Here is a 15879-nt window from a genome sequence, read left to right on the forward strand (position 1 = left end):
AAACCAAAGGAGACTGAACATACTCTTATATGGGGAAGTAACATCTGTAGACAATGTGTTTTAGTACTTTACCCCTAATAATGTATCCCATGTGCTGGTGGAGGCAACATGTGCCCCCTGTGTTTGCAACATCTGTCTTCTGTCTGCTAAACATCTGTTGTGCAGGATATACGTATATAGAGGCAATATGCCGGTCAAAGTGGTAAAGAGTGTCTGGTGTCTGCTTTAAATTCACATGGATCCTGGGGCTGGGAGTGTTGAAGTGGGTTTACATTTGTAGGAAATGTAGTCCTAATTCTAAAATAGTAAAACTAATAAGACAGCTCTGTTTTATTTTTTCAGACACAAACACACAACTAAAGAGGATTCATGTTACGATCATTCAGGATTTATTCGAGGAGAAAGACAAACGAAACACAATCAGTCGCTCTGGCCTGTGTCGTCATGGTAACTCTGATATGTGCACATGATTGTCGAAGGCATCTGATATACAAGCCCCATTAACAGAAAGTCATCATCATCATCACCACCACAGCACAATAAGTGCGGCAGGCGGCGCCCGCTCTGAGAAATGAGGGTGTCGTCAGTGAGACGACGGTGCACAGGATGGAGTTTGGTGGTCACATGCAGAGATTAAATACAATACAGCCAGCTAACTCAGCAGGCTCTGGACGAGGACACCCACAGGGAGACACCGGGTCACAAAAAGCAGCTTGTATGAAGTTTTAGTCCTACAAACAGTTCTCAGAGGCAGAGCCGCTCTCAATAGTCGAGTTAGATCTTTAGGGAAAACACTGTGAACAATAACTAGACTGAAGCTGCTAGCGTGGCAGCTTTGCACTAGATTTACTAATACTAGCAAACCCAGCCAGTCCATGAGAGACAGAGCCAATATTGAGGCTCCTAAAGTAGTTGGCAACAGTTTATACTGAAAAACGTATCAGTAAACTCATTCTAGTTCAAAGATGTTCATAGATCAGATGTAGAATTTAGCCAACATAGCAAATATATTCTGTGTAAAATTAGGTTTGACATCCACCGTTAACTGCGTAGCCTTAGTAAAGGACAAGGTCAATAGCTACTTGCACTTCCAACTAGCCTTTAAGGGCCATTGCTAACTAGGTAAGCTAATGTAAAACATTTTAAGGTCATGAATGGCTGAAAAACCAACATTTCTTTCCACTTGGTGCAATAAAAATGTACCAGATGGGGCGGGGCTTAGAATTTGGTACATTAACAGTTGTGGTCCAATAACAGTTGAGCAAGCCTTGGTACAGGCTGAACCTAGGTTAACTTTCCCCTTTCCTCTTATTCTTTAATGCTCAGCTCTTGTAGACCAACTTATTGTTTACCAACAATGATTGTTAAATTTATTTGTGCAAGTGCCAGTGACGTAGCCGCTACATCGACTCTAAATTGGTCTATATGTTGAAAAAGACATTTATAGAGGACTTAAAGGGGAACTTGAAACTCCATATCCTAACTGTGTGTCAATTGTCAAGAACACATTACATAGTATAAAGTCACATCTTACGGTGGCTAATGTTAGCTATATGCTAGCTAACTAGCTAGCTAACTTATAGTTACATCAAGGCAGGGTCACACATGCGTGCAATTAGCATCTATTTGCCTCTGGTTCACTTCCATTCTAGGCAATTGAAGCATCCCGTTGAGTTCAACTTTGGTACACGTGTACCCTGAGCAGAATGTCAGATTATCTTTAACCTATGATCACCTAGCTTCCTTCTTATTTTTTGTGGCAACGTAAAAGACATGAACTATGGTTAGCCAGAAAAGATCAAGGCTAACGTTCCTTTGTTTATATTATCTCAGTGAGGCTATGGTTACCACGAAGTAACTTTTGTTATTTATTTTGATATACATGTCTAGCATTCCAACGGGAAAAGTACCATAGTCCTTGCTAGCTTATTGAAGCTAAACGGAACCGGTGTCGCCAAGTTTCCTTGTGCAACAGTTACTAATGCAGACTTTGGAACGATTATTATTAATAAATTACTTTCAGAGCATGTCATTCACGTATGCAGGAAATCAGGTGGAAGTCATTCTCATGAGCAGCATTACAGCAACTAACACTGGAACAAGATCTTGATAAATGTTAGTTAGCTAGGTTTCACGAATTGATGAGATCATTTCTGCTTGTTGAAACTGTTTGTGGAAGCGAAACTCTACAACTTTTTGTGGACTCAGAAATCTCAACCTGTGTACGTCTTTACATAATACAGAGATACTAACATCATACAAGGGCATATAAGATTATGCAAACACTCATGGTGGAGTTGAATTCTTGAAGCACTTTTTTCAACATGCTTGTATTTTCATCTTTTGTGACGGCGTCTTCGTTAAAAAAAGGGGAGCGTGAGCTCAAAGGGGGAAGGGTGGACGAGGCCGTAGCCGCCCCTCGTCCTTAACAGTGTGTTTCTGAGTCGGTCACAGCTTTGGATTTCTTCCTTTAGAATGGCAAAAACGTAAGCCTGAGTTCAGTAAACGATGCTTTCTCTTTTTAGTTGGACTGACACTGATGTGATGGTGGAACACTGATGGCAATAAACTGCACCGTGTAGCTCTGCAGGTGGCAGTCACACGGTGCTCAACAGTATATATGACAGCAGTGGGGAGTAAAGGGGGTTTTAGCTTTTTCTTCTTTTTTTTTTTTTACATTAAACATTCCATAGAGAATACAATCAACTTCCCTCGACACACTCACTCGCTCACACATTCACTCTCACATGCCTGAACAGCAAAACATTTGTAAATATTATCTTGAAAATGATCATTCATATTCATAATCTATTTACAGAAACATCTTTAACATGGAAAGATTCATTCAGAAAACTTTTTTTTTTTTTTCAATAGCAGACATAAAACTACAGAGCAGCATGAACCTGAACCCTCTGCCTGCCTCACAATACATTCGTAAACCCAAACGTCCACACTGAAGTGGACGACATCACATTTAATGAAACGTATTCTTACAGTGTTGGCTGACGATTAATTAAAACCTGGTCATTTAACAATAATGATGGCTAATAGTTAACTGTTTGAAATTGTCTAAGATCTGGCAGGGATTCAGTGTTTTTTCCACAAAACTACGACTTATCTTTTTAACTATAGGTGTTGATGTTTCCTGATCCAACCTCCAAGAAAAGCATTAACAACCTTTAAAATGTTTAAAAAATGCATAGCAATCAATCATGGTTACAGTGAATAATCAGAATAAGGTGATCATTGGAAAAAAGCCCTTACATGGTTGAAAGTTCCCCTCAGTAACACATTGGTAATTCAGTGGTTTGGATAGTAGAGAATAATGCAACACAAGACCCCATTGTAAAAACCTCATAATTAATATATTTCTGAACTGTGTAGTCGAGCAGTAGACACTGTACGTTTTAAAATCAGTAAGAAACACTAAAAAAGGGTAGCTTTCTCTTTGACTTCACATTAAAATGAAAAAAATAAGGATAACTGCCCCTTTCTAACACAACTAACCCTACCAACTTGATTGAACTAAAACTATACTATGACTGGATTAGTTGCAAGGACAACATGCATAAAGTAGCTGCAAAAATTAGTCTAAAAGCATCAACCATGTTAGTGCTGTTACCACATCTGCTAGTTTGCACAATTTATGCCTAAATTCTTGATCAAATATGTAGTAAATCCGGTGCATGTTTGGAGCTCATACTGTAGACAGGAATGGGGTTGACAATTCCTGTGTGATTGAAGGTTTCTGCCCCTTAACGTGGATGAATGTTTGTCTTGCTTTTACATTCTCACAACCCCAGAGTTTAAACAACTTACAACCAGACGACTAATACAAAGGTGTAGATTTACACGTCTCATACCATAGACTGGATAAAAGAGGTGGATGGAGCCAACTGGTATCAAAGCCAGTGCAAAAGTGTCTTAGACATGCATTATTTCTCATGACCAGCAGGGGGCGACTTCACAGGTTGCAAAAGGAAGTCTGATTGTATAAAAGTCTATGAGAAAATGACCCTACTTCTCATTTGATTTCCTTGAGTTTATGGTCTTGCTTGCTAATTTCAAGTCTTCGATACAGCATGATGTTCACTGTGTAAATCATGGTTCCACTTAAAGTAAAATATACAACAAAGCAGGGTTTGCTTTAGGTGTGGCAGCCTAAATATGATGGAGACAGCTGTTTTTTTGTTTGTTTAAAGCCTGTTCTTCCTGTTATTTAGGAAATATGGACACATGTGACTAACCAAATGGTCACTTCTGGCTCCAAAAAAACGAGATGATGTCACCCAAGACTTTAGGCTTGAAAACTGTAGTCCATAAACCAATTGGTGTTGTCATGGTGGCTTCATCCATTTCTTTTATACAGTCTCCGTTTCATACTGATGTGCTCATTCAGGGACAGTGAGTGGGCACTGTATTTTTGCTTGGTAATAGAGCAAACATTTAAGTTTTCAAGTAAAACTTTCAACCAATAGCTCATAGTTGTTTTTGTTACATTAGGTTTTGTTTCATGTCATCTATAATTGTTGCTCATTTTAAAGATTTATGTCATTAGCAGGAGCGTGTGGGATTGGGGCTGAGAGCTACAGATTCAGGTTATAAAGTATTGAGAGGGCCTAACACATTGTTGGTTAGTGAACGGTGGAAAGAAGCAGAGCATCCAAACTCACTGGAATTGTCCTTGTAGAGCTTAATAAAGAAGGAGAACATAGTGAGACATATTTACACTGGATGGCATTCATAAATGTCTTGTTATAGTTGTTTTAGTCAACTGCAGTGCCACATAGGTGGAACTTAATACACCCAATGACACAGTGAGCCTAAAGGGAATTCCAGAGAACTTGGGTGAGTGTTGATTTACTGTCAAATTTACTGTAATTTGACTTTCATCCAGCTGTGGTCTCCCACCCTCCTGACATGCCATATGAATACATTTCCACAGCTAGCTCTGTGTAGTCATAAAAAAGCTAAGTGGTTACCGATTAGGAAGGGATCAGCTGTGGATAAATTTCTCTCCAGATTAGTTCAGCCCTTAGTTTTAGTCCACTTATGTCTCAAAACAGCTTCATATCTGACTAGTTCTGTTCTAACTAACTCATCAAGAAGAATGGACCTAATTGTCTTCATACCTAGCACTAGTCTTTGGCTAAAATTCACAATAAAGGGATCAGTAGAATTGCATCTAATAAAGACATGACAGTCTGATATGTGTGAGTGAGCACCCAACATTTAACAGTTCTGTTCTGAGTGATGTCTGAAAGGCAGATACAACCAGTGACACAGAGTCAGGAGAAGGTTCCATCAAGAACACATTAGAATTAAGTCAGTCTGTCATATATAACTCAATTAATTTAAAAAGGAACTCCAAGCTGTGGTTCAGTCATTACCTCCGCTAAGGAGGTCATGCTTTTGGCAGCGTTTGTCTGTTTGTCAGAAGGATTACAAACTACTGGCCTGATTTTCATGAAACTTGGTGGAAAGGTGCAACATGAGCCAAGGAGGAAAATTTTAAGGAGCAGATCCAAATCACGGGGAGGATGCATGAATTCTTTTTCACTTTCGTAAACAAGTGCTCTTCTAGCTCGATCTGTTTATAAGGAAAAACCTTAAAAGGCCTTGAAATTGACCAAAAAATTAGCTGTTGTCACGCTAATAGGGTTTCTGATTTTGGTCACAATAACTGTCTGCTGTTGGGTAATAAGGGCAGGGAACAGCTACTTGAAGAGTTGTAGCGGAAATCTTGTGATATCAAAAGATCACACAAGATTCATGCAAATCCGTCTTGTCAGGTTTCATGTAGGGCTGGGCGATATATCGGAAAAAAAAAAATATTACTATATATTGATATAGTTCAAATTTGCACTGTGATCATTGATCCAGGCAAGCTGCTTTATATATAAATGCTGCCCTTACTAGGGTTTGCCATATTTAGCTCTTTTGTAATCTTTGTTATTCTTTTCTCGTATGAATATATTTATTTCAGAAAAAGATTGGCCTATTTTATTTCATTGGCTATTTTAATTTAAGATATTTTTTATTTAAATGTGCACTTTATGAGCTTTGATTGACAGTACTCCTGTTGTTATACAGTATTTGTGTTCACTTAAATAAACGGTTTCAATAAAACTACTTGTGACATGTCATATTTGACTTTGACTAACATTTGCTCTCACATTGCGATTAAAATATCAGGATATCTATCGTATATCGATATTCAGCCTAAATATATCAGGATATAACTTTGGGTCCATATCGCCCAGCCCTAGTTTCAAGTAATGCATTTAAGTCTTAACAGCCAGTTGTCCTACCAGTCAAATTGTTTTCAGGGTTGGGGATTGCATGTACAAAACTGAATAGCCAAAAAAAGCAGAACAAGTTCTGCATTCTGCGAGCCCAAACACCTTGGAGTCCTTGGTTGAATACTCTTAGCACAAGTCTGAGTCTTCTGTATTCAAGTCACGAGTCACTACAACACTGTAAAAAGGACACAGCTAACATCTTAAGCGTTGGATCGTTGAGTGTGATGCCACAATATCTGGACCAAAAACACTGACGGAACAACCTAAAGCAAGAAATGGGTATTCACCAGCTCACAGTGCAGCTGCAGTTTTCCCTGAGCACTTCTGAACTGGGTGCAGGTTGATGATGCAAAAATATCAAATCATGGCTTCTTTAGAAGGGGAAGGAAGAGAAGCAGGCGACAGGTTCCAAATACTCTCGAGGACCAACATGGGAAGCAGTTAAATATCTCACAGATGGTTTGTAACATTTCTTGTATTCTCTAACCACCTTTGAACTGCACTGCGCTGCTTGTTAGTTTGGGAAATCAAATGGCAAACTATGATTTAGTCGCTAACATTCTCAACTGGAGGCAGTTTCCAGTAAATATCTCCATCCTATCCTATTCTAAACCTGCTGCATGTTTCATAGTAACCTGTATGTGTGTCCCTTAAAGGGTGATTGTTACAAAAGTCTTATAAAGTAAGAAAATAATAAACAGATCAGAATCGTTCAGACAATAAACAAGTTGTACAATGCTCTGACATTTTTTTTCTATTTATAAAGGTTTACAATCTCTACTCTGATAAACATAAGTGGATGGCGGCTAATCTGTGTCTGAGAACATATCTGGCCCTCTGTGCAAAATACATAAAGCGCTTACTCATGTTTCCACATCTCAACAGTCGTATGGTACTTTTAAAGCACTTCTTAAAGCACAAACAAAGACAAACAAGCCCGTAAGGACATATAAAATGTCTTAAAGGTGCTATATGTAGTGTTTTAACATGAATAAATCATTGTCACATCAGTTTGCTACATTAGTAAAATTAATGTAAACTAAGGGGGGGAAATCTGCTGGAGGTGTCTTGTTTATTTACAGTAATTATACCAATGTAGCACATTCAATTTGACAACGATGTTGCTTTAAAACTTACACATACCACCTTTAATATTAACAGTAATAATCAAAAACAAAACAATCCAGTTGTCAACAGTCGAACCTAATTTGGAAAAAAAGCTAAATAAAGCGGCGCAGGAAAGACCAGATTCAAGAGGGAAGTTGATGTTGACTGACATTGAATAATATGACACCACCGGCCCCACCATGAACCACCAATTACTGCTCAAGCTCGCAGCAGTCGACACCCATTTATCATTACACAGCAGCCAATCACAGCCAGCCGTACCAACATCCTCAGTGAGAGTCCGTGGCTGAGCTGTTGCTGTGGCAGGAGGAATCCTACACTGCGTCCTGGTGGTGGGTGTACAGTATGGTGCTGTGTGGCTTGAATCGGTGGGGTGGAGGTTAAGTCCTCTGCTCTCCCGGGAGCAGGGCGGGGAACTTGCTGGGGGGGCGCATCCAAGTGGAAATGCAGTGAGGAGAGGGAGGAACGAAGAAGAGGGGGGATCCTCTTCCTCTCCTGTCGTCCTCTTTCCGTCTCTGCGTCCTCACAGCGCTGTGGCCTCCCAGCTGGTTCCCCGCGGGACCTGGCGTCACTTGGTCTCCGTGAGCACCGGGGCGGGGACCACTGAGGGATGTGGCCGGTTCAGCTCTGCCCCTGCGGCGGGAGAAGAGGCTGCAGACGCCAGGCTGCAGGGTGTGACGGGTGCAGTGACACCTGAGAGAAAAGAGTCAGCAGATTGATCTTATATGTTTTATAACACTGTCACTAGTTGTGTTTCTATCAACAAATTTCTGTATGTGCATTTAGAAGATTTGTATGAGAAAAAGTTGATGGAAACACCAAAATTCCATAAAACTTTCGAAAATGTGTATGAAAGTTTTTATGGGGTGTTTTTAACGAACAGGTTTTGACGTAGCGAACATTTAACCCACATTACTAATCAGCTGTTTCCGCTATGCCAGGAAACCCAAAAGAACAATTATAAGCTGCCCAGTTGAATCTAATTCCTGAAGACTTCGCTCCATTTTCTCTCACGGGAGGCCAAAGTTATAAGTTAGTTATTGTCAACCTCTCTCTACTTCTTCTACTGTTTACTGACGGATTAGTCGACAGCAATACATTACACTGCAATCTTCTGACCAAAGGTCGTTTTTGGATCAACACAAAAAACATAATCCCCTTTTCATAGTGCCGTTTCAGGCCTGGACATTTATGGCTCTATAACGTCTCGCCTCCACTCTGAACACGCCTGAAGCGGGATGCTGGAATCAAATGATCCCACCAATTTTCCGCCTCAAGAGGTAGTCACAGAGGAGGAAAATTGGTGGGGCTGTTGGAAGCGGGACCACTATGAACGGGACATCAGGGGGAAGCGGGATATTTGACGTCACGCATGACGTCTAACACACCTCCCACTTGGTCCGACATTCATCCAATCACTGTTCACTGAGGCCACCGTCGCTAACTGTGCACAGCGCCCTCCACTTATTGTAAACAAACCGGCATCATAGCTGTGCACAGAGTGTTTGGTGCTTGTTGTAAACCAACGGAGGTCGCTAAGTGAACACTTCCTGCAGCAGCAGCACATACACACTGTACTGCTGCAGAGCTAACTGTTAGCCTATTAGCACTGTGCTACTGCGCAGCACTGCTGCGGCTTTGACTAACGTCTCCTCCCGCTATCTGCCCACCTCGTTCCGCGATGCCGGAATGAACTAATGAACTATGAAAGGGCAGGAATATCACGCCTTCGCAGGATCACTATGAACGCCCTAAGGCAAAAAGCCGGCACAGATCTTTCCGGCAATATAGCGGGACATTTGTGTGGAGGGCCTATGAAAGGGGCTATAGATAATTTGGATTTTCTTTACTGCTACATTTCAAAACTTTGCTTCAAAATTGGCTTTGACTTTAACACGGCTACTGACCCTTGCTAATCTACACCCATTCATTAGTGGGTGTCATTAGTATGACTGTGCCTTCCATTCTCACAAGGCACCTGTGCAATACACAATCACAGTGGCATTTGCTACTCCAAATTGTCGTCCAAGTGATAACTTGGACAGGCAAGAGGTTAGTTGAGTTGAGTAGAGTGGAGCTGTGCTGTACCATGCAGTGGAAAAGTGACATTTGATAATGAGTTTGGCTGGTGTTGCTGGAAAGTAAATCTCCCTAAATCCAATAGAGCAGCACAGAGCTGCTAAAGTTAGCCAACCCCGATTCCAAAAAGGCTGTGACGTCGTCTCAAACGTAAATAAAACAGAATGCGATAACTTGCTAATCCTTTGTGACATATATTCAATTGAAAACCGTACATAGACAATATATTTATTGTTGGAATTGGCACACTTTCTTGTTTTTCTAAATCAGGGGTGGAGAAGCATTCAGCAGCAACACGACAAACTAGTTTTGTTTGGCAGCACAAAAAGTGAAAAAGAAGGAAATCAGTGGTGCTGTCAGCAAAGTAGCGGACTATTAAACTCCCGGCGAGGTTTGAGTAATTACATCGTGATATATAAAGCCTAATAATCTATATCATATCCGACTATTGCTATTATTATGATGGAGATATATTATTCACCTCTTTACATTTACTAATAATCATGTCCTAGTCAGAGGAGCGTGTGACAGTGCTGATTGGAAATGTTTCTATTCGGGCACCTCCGCTGGTAAAAGAGACGCTGACGCTCCGGTGTCCGAGCTGGATAACAGTAAACAGCAGAAGACAACAACATTTAATATCCTCGGCTGGTATTCTGTTTAAAGAATTTCACGATCGCAGGGTGTATTTATTATTGGATTATGTTTTAATGATAAATTATGTAGTCTAAACAAGTGGTGCTTTGTCACTATTAAAAATCAAAACACCACAGAGTTTTATCAGCTCCAGGCATCGATACAATAGTCTAAGATCAATTCTCAGACTCAGACGTGTGGACTTCACGCTGACTCAAATTTGCGTACACGAGCTGATAGCAGACCTCACGTCTGATCAGATCTGATCGTACCGTCCGCTCACGTCCAAATTGATAAATGCCGAGGCTTGCGTAGAAATCATCTTACGCCCACTTTACGCTCACTTTCTGACGTACGCTCGTTTGATAAATGAGGGCCATTGTTTAATCTTTTTTCTACATTTCTGCTTCGTGTGGTTTCGAAATGAATAAAAAAGACACGACTCTCCAAATTCTCTATAAACATACAGAGTATCACTCTTCCCCTCTACAGGACTGCTGTGCCTAGCTGCTGTTGCTAAACTAGGATTGGACAATCACTGTTCAGTTGAGGAGTTTAGCGAATTATCATCATTAACTTTTTGTAATATGCATATGTTGTCTTGGCTTACTAGTACAACTGATACTATTGACTCATACTCACATTCCTTGCGGGGAGCTGCTATGTTGTTGTCTATGGAAGAGGTTTTGCTGGCGGCTGTGTTGGCGCTCTGGCTCTGCGCCGCCTGGCCGCTGTTTTGGCTCTGAGCTGGCTGGTTCTGGCCCGCCTGGCCCTGGCTCTGGCTGGCCTGGCTCTGGGCCGGCCTCTGCGTCTGGCTCTGCCTCGTCGGTGGGTTGGAGGCGTCCATGCTGCTCCCCATGCTGCTGCCAAGCTGCAGCCGCCTCATGTGCCGAACCACAGCGGTGGCATTAAACGCTTGCTGGAGAGAGGTAAGAAATGGGAAGATGAAAAATAAATGTAAAAACAGAGACCTCTCACTTTGCCTCAATCGCTGCGTATCATAAAAGATATTGGGGTTATAATGTTTATCAGCATCTTATTTATTCTATATCAGGGATGGGCAACTGGAGGCCCGGGGGCCGCATATGACCCGCACCCTCACTTGAAGTGGCCCTCAGACTTGAAAATGTCCCTACATTCATTTGAGCATGAAATCTTAAAAGTGCAGTTTAAAAATGCACAAAATTACTTCTTGCAATTAATGTTGGTCTGCTGAAGAAGAAATCACAGTAAGTGGTTATTTTTTATTTGCTTCAAACCTTTTATATTCCTATAACTGCAAATTATTTGGTTCTTAAGATAAAACAAACTTAGATTTAGAAGTGTTAGATCATTTATCTTGTTTTAAGAGTTAACTTCTTATTTTAAGCGTTCAACATGCTTATTTCTAGATTTAATAATCTTCATTTAAAAAATCTTGTCAAGTGAAATTATCTGTCCGTGCAACAAGATCATTTCCCTCAGATTTAGTGTTTTTATTTTGTTTTAGACACTTTTTTGCAGTGTACATGCATTTGAGCATGTAATATGTTAAGTTACTTCACTGTAAATATATTTAAAATTGCAGTTTCATCATATCTGGTTAAGTGCACGGTCCTATATGTGGCCCTGTGGTAGTGTCCATGAAAAACTTTGGCCCCCTCCAGCATTTAAGTTGCCCATCCCTGTTCTATATTATGTGCCTCTTAGATAGGATGTGGCTCAACAGCAGCAGGTTGATACAATGTGCAAACCAAAAGAGTATCAGTTGAGAGGCAGGACGCAGCAGATCTGTTCTGTGATGGTTTTATTCATTGAGGTTTTTATTTCAATCTATTGGTTCAGCATGAGGTCGTCATTGTTTTCAGACTTTTTTTATTATGTCATTGAAAAGATTAAAAAAAGTGATTTTTCATTTTAAAGAGGCTTTGAAGCTGCAGACCAGAACCTGCTTTCGAATAACTGGCACTAGTGCAAAAAGCACCCTGATGTGGTCTTCTGTTGCAGCTTATCTTCCATCAAAAACATCTGAGGATCAAAAATTACACATTCTGGATGTACTATTAACACCAAGAGCTGGAAATGATATTCTCTGTGAGGAGGAAAGTTCTTATTCTCTCTTCTTCTAAGAGCTACAGGGGGAAAAAAGTGGATGATGGAGGTTAACTCTGGACCACATGTCGGGCCAGGTTTTGGCTCCAGAGTGATTTATCTTCTGAAAACACAGACAATCGTCTGAGGAGTCATACTGGAGTAATATGCTGCAATAGAGCCAAACCCGCAAAGAATAAACTGAAGTAAACAGAATTTACCCTCCATTTGCTCTTGGCAAAGTTCTTTTTGATCTGTCGGCTGACTGACTCATGGATGTTCTTGCAGAGTGCAGTATCCCCAGCGATCCTGATACACACACACACACACATGCACAAATTCTCTGTTAACACTTCTGATGGGACATCGATATCTGTATTGATTTTATGACCTTTTGTTAGCCTGTGTATGACATTGTGTGTGTGTGCGTGTGTGTGTGTGTGTTTCTCACCAGGGGTGTCTGAGTGCCTGATCACAGGTGAAACGCTTGGCTGGATCCTTTTCCATGAGACTGCCGATGAAATCCTTGGCTGGGAGAAAAACAAACATTGAAAGGGCCATAAAATGTCAATAACTTTAGACACACAAACACCATTCTAACATTTTTGTTAAATCTGCTGAAAAAAAGGTATTTGTGACACAAATAACACTGCTAATCTTTGATATTTCAGTCAGTCTGAATTGCTTGTGCAAATGTTTTTTCTTGACATCAGCTGAAAATCTGTAATCTGTAAACATATTGTCCCCCCAAAGCACAGGACTAAAAATCTACAAGGTGATTACAGGGCTGTGGTGCAGATGTGCTGCGTTGTGCTAAATTCAATAATTTTATCATGCTAACATGCTCACAAAGACTATGCTAATGTTCGGCCTCTAGTGTTTTGTCCATGTAGCCCTCTAGCATCAGTTTTGAGCATGCAGGAGTGTCTTGAAGGGGAAAGCCATGTGACGTAGTATAAAGAGTAGTGATCTTCGATACCACCGATTTACTTTCCGATCCGATACTGAGTAAAATTCAGGCTGGTATTGGCAATACCGATCCAATACCAATACTTTGTGCAAACACCTAATGTGCCTGGTAAATCTAAAAAGAGTGTATTTCAAATGGCTTAAGAATGAATACAAGACATCAGAGTCACTTATTTAGCTATTTATTTTAAACTCAGAAGTATATGGACTCATTCACAATATAGCTTCTCTTCTGCTCCGCCATTGAATTACACACACACACACACACTGAGAGAGAGAAGAGTGAGCAGCAGCGTGCCACTGCCCTTACGTATTAGGCACTTACCCAGGCGGAAGAAAAAGTAGTTCCTACCAGCAGTGTGTCATTTAGACAAGATCGGAATAGTTTAGTTACTTTCCACCGTATTCCTCTTAATGATATACATTACCACAAATGACTGAAGTATCAAAAGTATCGATATTTTCATTTGAGAATCAATTTTAGAGCATACAGATCTGGTATCGGAAGTATCGATATTTCAGTATCGATCCGCACATCACTAATAAAGAGTGAAAAAGTCTGCGTAACTCTATGTTATATAACAAACATACATATTAAAACCCAAACCACCTAACCCTAATAAAGTTGTTTTGTTGCCTAAACCTGAGTGTCAAACTTCAACACAGCAGAGAATATTTGACTACCATCTCATGGCATCTGTTTCCAACGTTGCAAAAGTCTATCGAACAACCCGGTATGTTGAAAAATGAGGCTAAAGAGCCAAAGTGTCTGTATATGATAAGTTAGGAATGCATTGCTTTAGCAGAAAAAAAATATTATCACCATCTTATCTAAGCTCAAAATGAGCTTAGTAAAAATAATAACAATTCCTCCTGAATTGAATGTACAAAATTTAATAAAAGTTATCGACACATTTCACTCAAAACCACATATATCAACCCTCATAATAGTGCCAGAGGAAAAGTCAGAAAGTCACTTGAAGATTCCTCCTCTGGAAAACATAACTGTCTGCGGAAAATTTCATGTCAGTCCATCAATAGTTGTTGAGATATTCTGCTATCTGGACCAAAGTGGTGACGTCATTGTCATTCTCTAACAGGGCTAAACACAAAACTTGATATTAGTTTGACAACAGTGAGTTTGGGTTTCAAATGGTAACAATGATTGAAAAGTGTACCACAAAGCTGCAATTTCAGTTAGGATGAAAAATTAAACACCCCAAATTGGTTCTGAGCACCATCTGCTATATTTGCTTCAAAAGGAAACCTGACACTGCTGGAAGCCAGGCTTTACCTGACAGCACATAAAAGCTATTTTATCCCCCCACACACACTGTCTTAGAGTCTTAAACGGGTTTCAAACAAACACAAAGCTGGTTTTACTGCCAGGTTCTGCACATAGCTGTGGTGGTGACTGATGACCCCACACACACTCACACATTCCCACATACATTCATTCCAGGCAGATGATGTCAGAGGCTGTGATGGAGAGCTGTGTGGCCCATATGTGCCATGTGTGGTGGGAGAAGAGGAGGCAGGGAACAAGGTAGAGGAAGCAGAAGGAAGATGAAGGCTCACCTGAGTCCGATATGTCGTCCCAGTACGGGGCGTCAAACTCGTAGTCTGCTTTCAGGATCTGTTCAAACAGCTTGGAGTCGTTTTCATCGTAGAACGGAGGGTAACCACACAGCCTGCAGACAAGATGTTTATCCAGTTAACCATTCATTCTCTGATTCACTCACTCTTATTTAGTCTATCCCACATTCAGTCATTGAGTGGCTTTTAACTCACTTTATCATTTCACACTGTACACATATACAGTCATGGAAAAGATTATTAGACCATTGTTTGCTTCAATCTCTTGTTAATTTTAATGGCTGGTACAACTAAAGGTACATTTAATTGGACAAATATGATGATAACAACAGAAAGAGCTCATTAGAGTTTAATTTAAGAGCCATTTTTCATGGTTTTGGTTATTATCAAGAAAACCATAGAAAATGGCTAGACATCAGCTCTTAAATTAAACTCTTATGAGCTATTTTTGTTGTTATCATTATATTTGTCCAAACAAATGTACCTTTAGTTGTACCAGGCATTAAATGAAAGCAAGGAGAAAACAAAGGTGGGCTTATATTTTTTTCCATGACTGAAAGTTATCCACTGATTGAATGAATCTATTAACACAGTTAGAAAATTATTAATTCATTTACTTATTTAATATATCACTTATTTTGATATATCAATATATCATGTAGGGCTCAAATGATGAGTCGGAAAAAAACAAGCAATTTGAAGATGTAAGCTGTGTTGCTGATCATAATGAAGAAGAAATGCATAGAGGCAATAACAGAAACAAATACATTAGGGGAAATAAATGTGTGTGTGTGTGTGTGTGGGGGGGGGGATGATGGAAAAAAGAACAAGAAAATAAATACATTTTAAATTATGACAAATAAAGTAAATAAAAACAGATTATTAGAAAGTAGATGAATAGGGGGATTTTAAAAAAAGGAAATAAATAATAAAGCAAATAAAAATGTAATATTTTATCAATCATTAATGCCTACATTTTACTTTGAATATCATTTTTGGTATGTTTAATGTCTTATTAATCAATTTATCCTGTTAGTTTTGTAATTTTCCAGGTTCTGACCTCCAAAGGTGGGAAATTGTGATTTTAAAAAAACCCTTA

General features: G+C 39.9%; 1 protein-coding gene across 1 annotated transcript in view; it reads right to left on the minus strand.

Annotated features, from left to right (window-relative positions):
- Window positions 1–366: 366 nt before the first annotated feature.
- The window catches only part of camk1da (calcium/calmodulin-dependent protein kinase 1Da), a 103998-nt gene continuing 88485 nt past the window's right edge, over window positions 367–15879 (minus strand). The window contains exons 7-11 of the mRNA XM_059325496.1: window positions 14763–14875; window positions 12667–12745; window positions 12437–12524; window positions 10788–11064; window positions 367–8123 (exon numbers count right to left, since the gene is read on the minus strand). Of these exons, the coding sequence (XP_059181479.1) occupies window positions 7999–8123; window positions 10788–11064; window positions 12437–12524; window positions 12667–12745; window positions 14763–14875 (682 nt within the window). The 3' untranslated portion in view covers window positions 367–7998. The remainder of the gene's footprint in view (window positions 8124–10787; window positions 11065–12436; window positions 12525–12666; window positions 12746–14762; window positions 14876–15879) is intronic.

This window comes from Centropristis striata, chromosome 22 (assembly GCF_030273125.1).
Source record: "Centropristis striata isolate RG_2023a ecotype Rhode Island chromosome 22, C.striata_1.0, whole genome shotgun sequence".
In the NCBI taxonomy this organism is placed as follows: Eukaryota; Metazoa; Chordata; class Actinopteri; order Perciformes; family Serranidae; genus Centropristis; species Centropristis striata.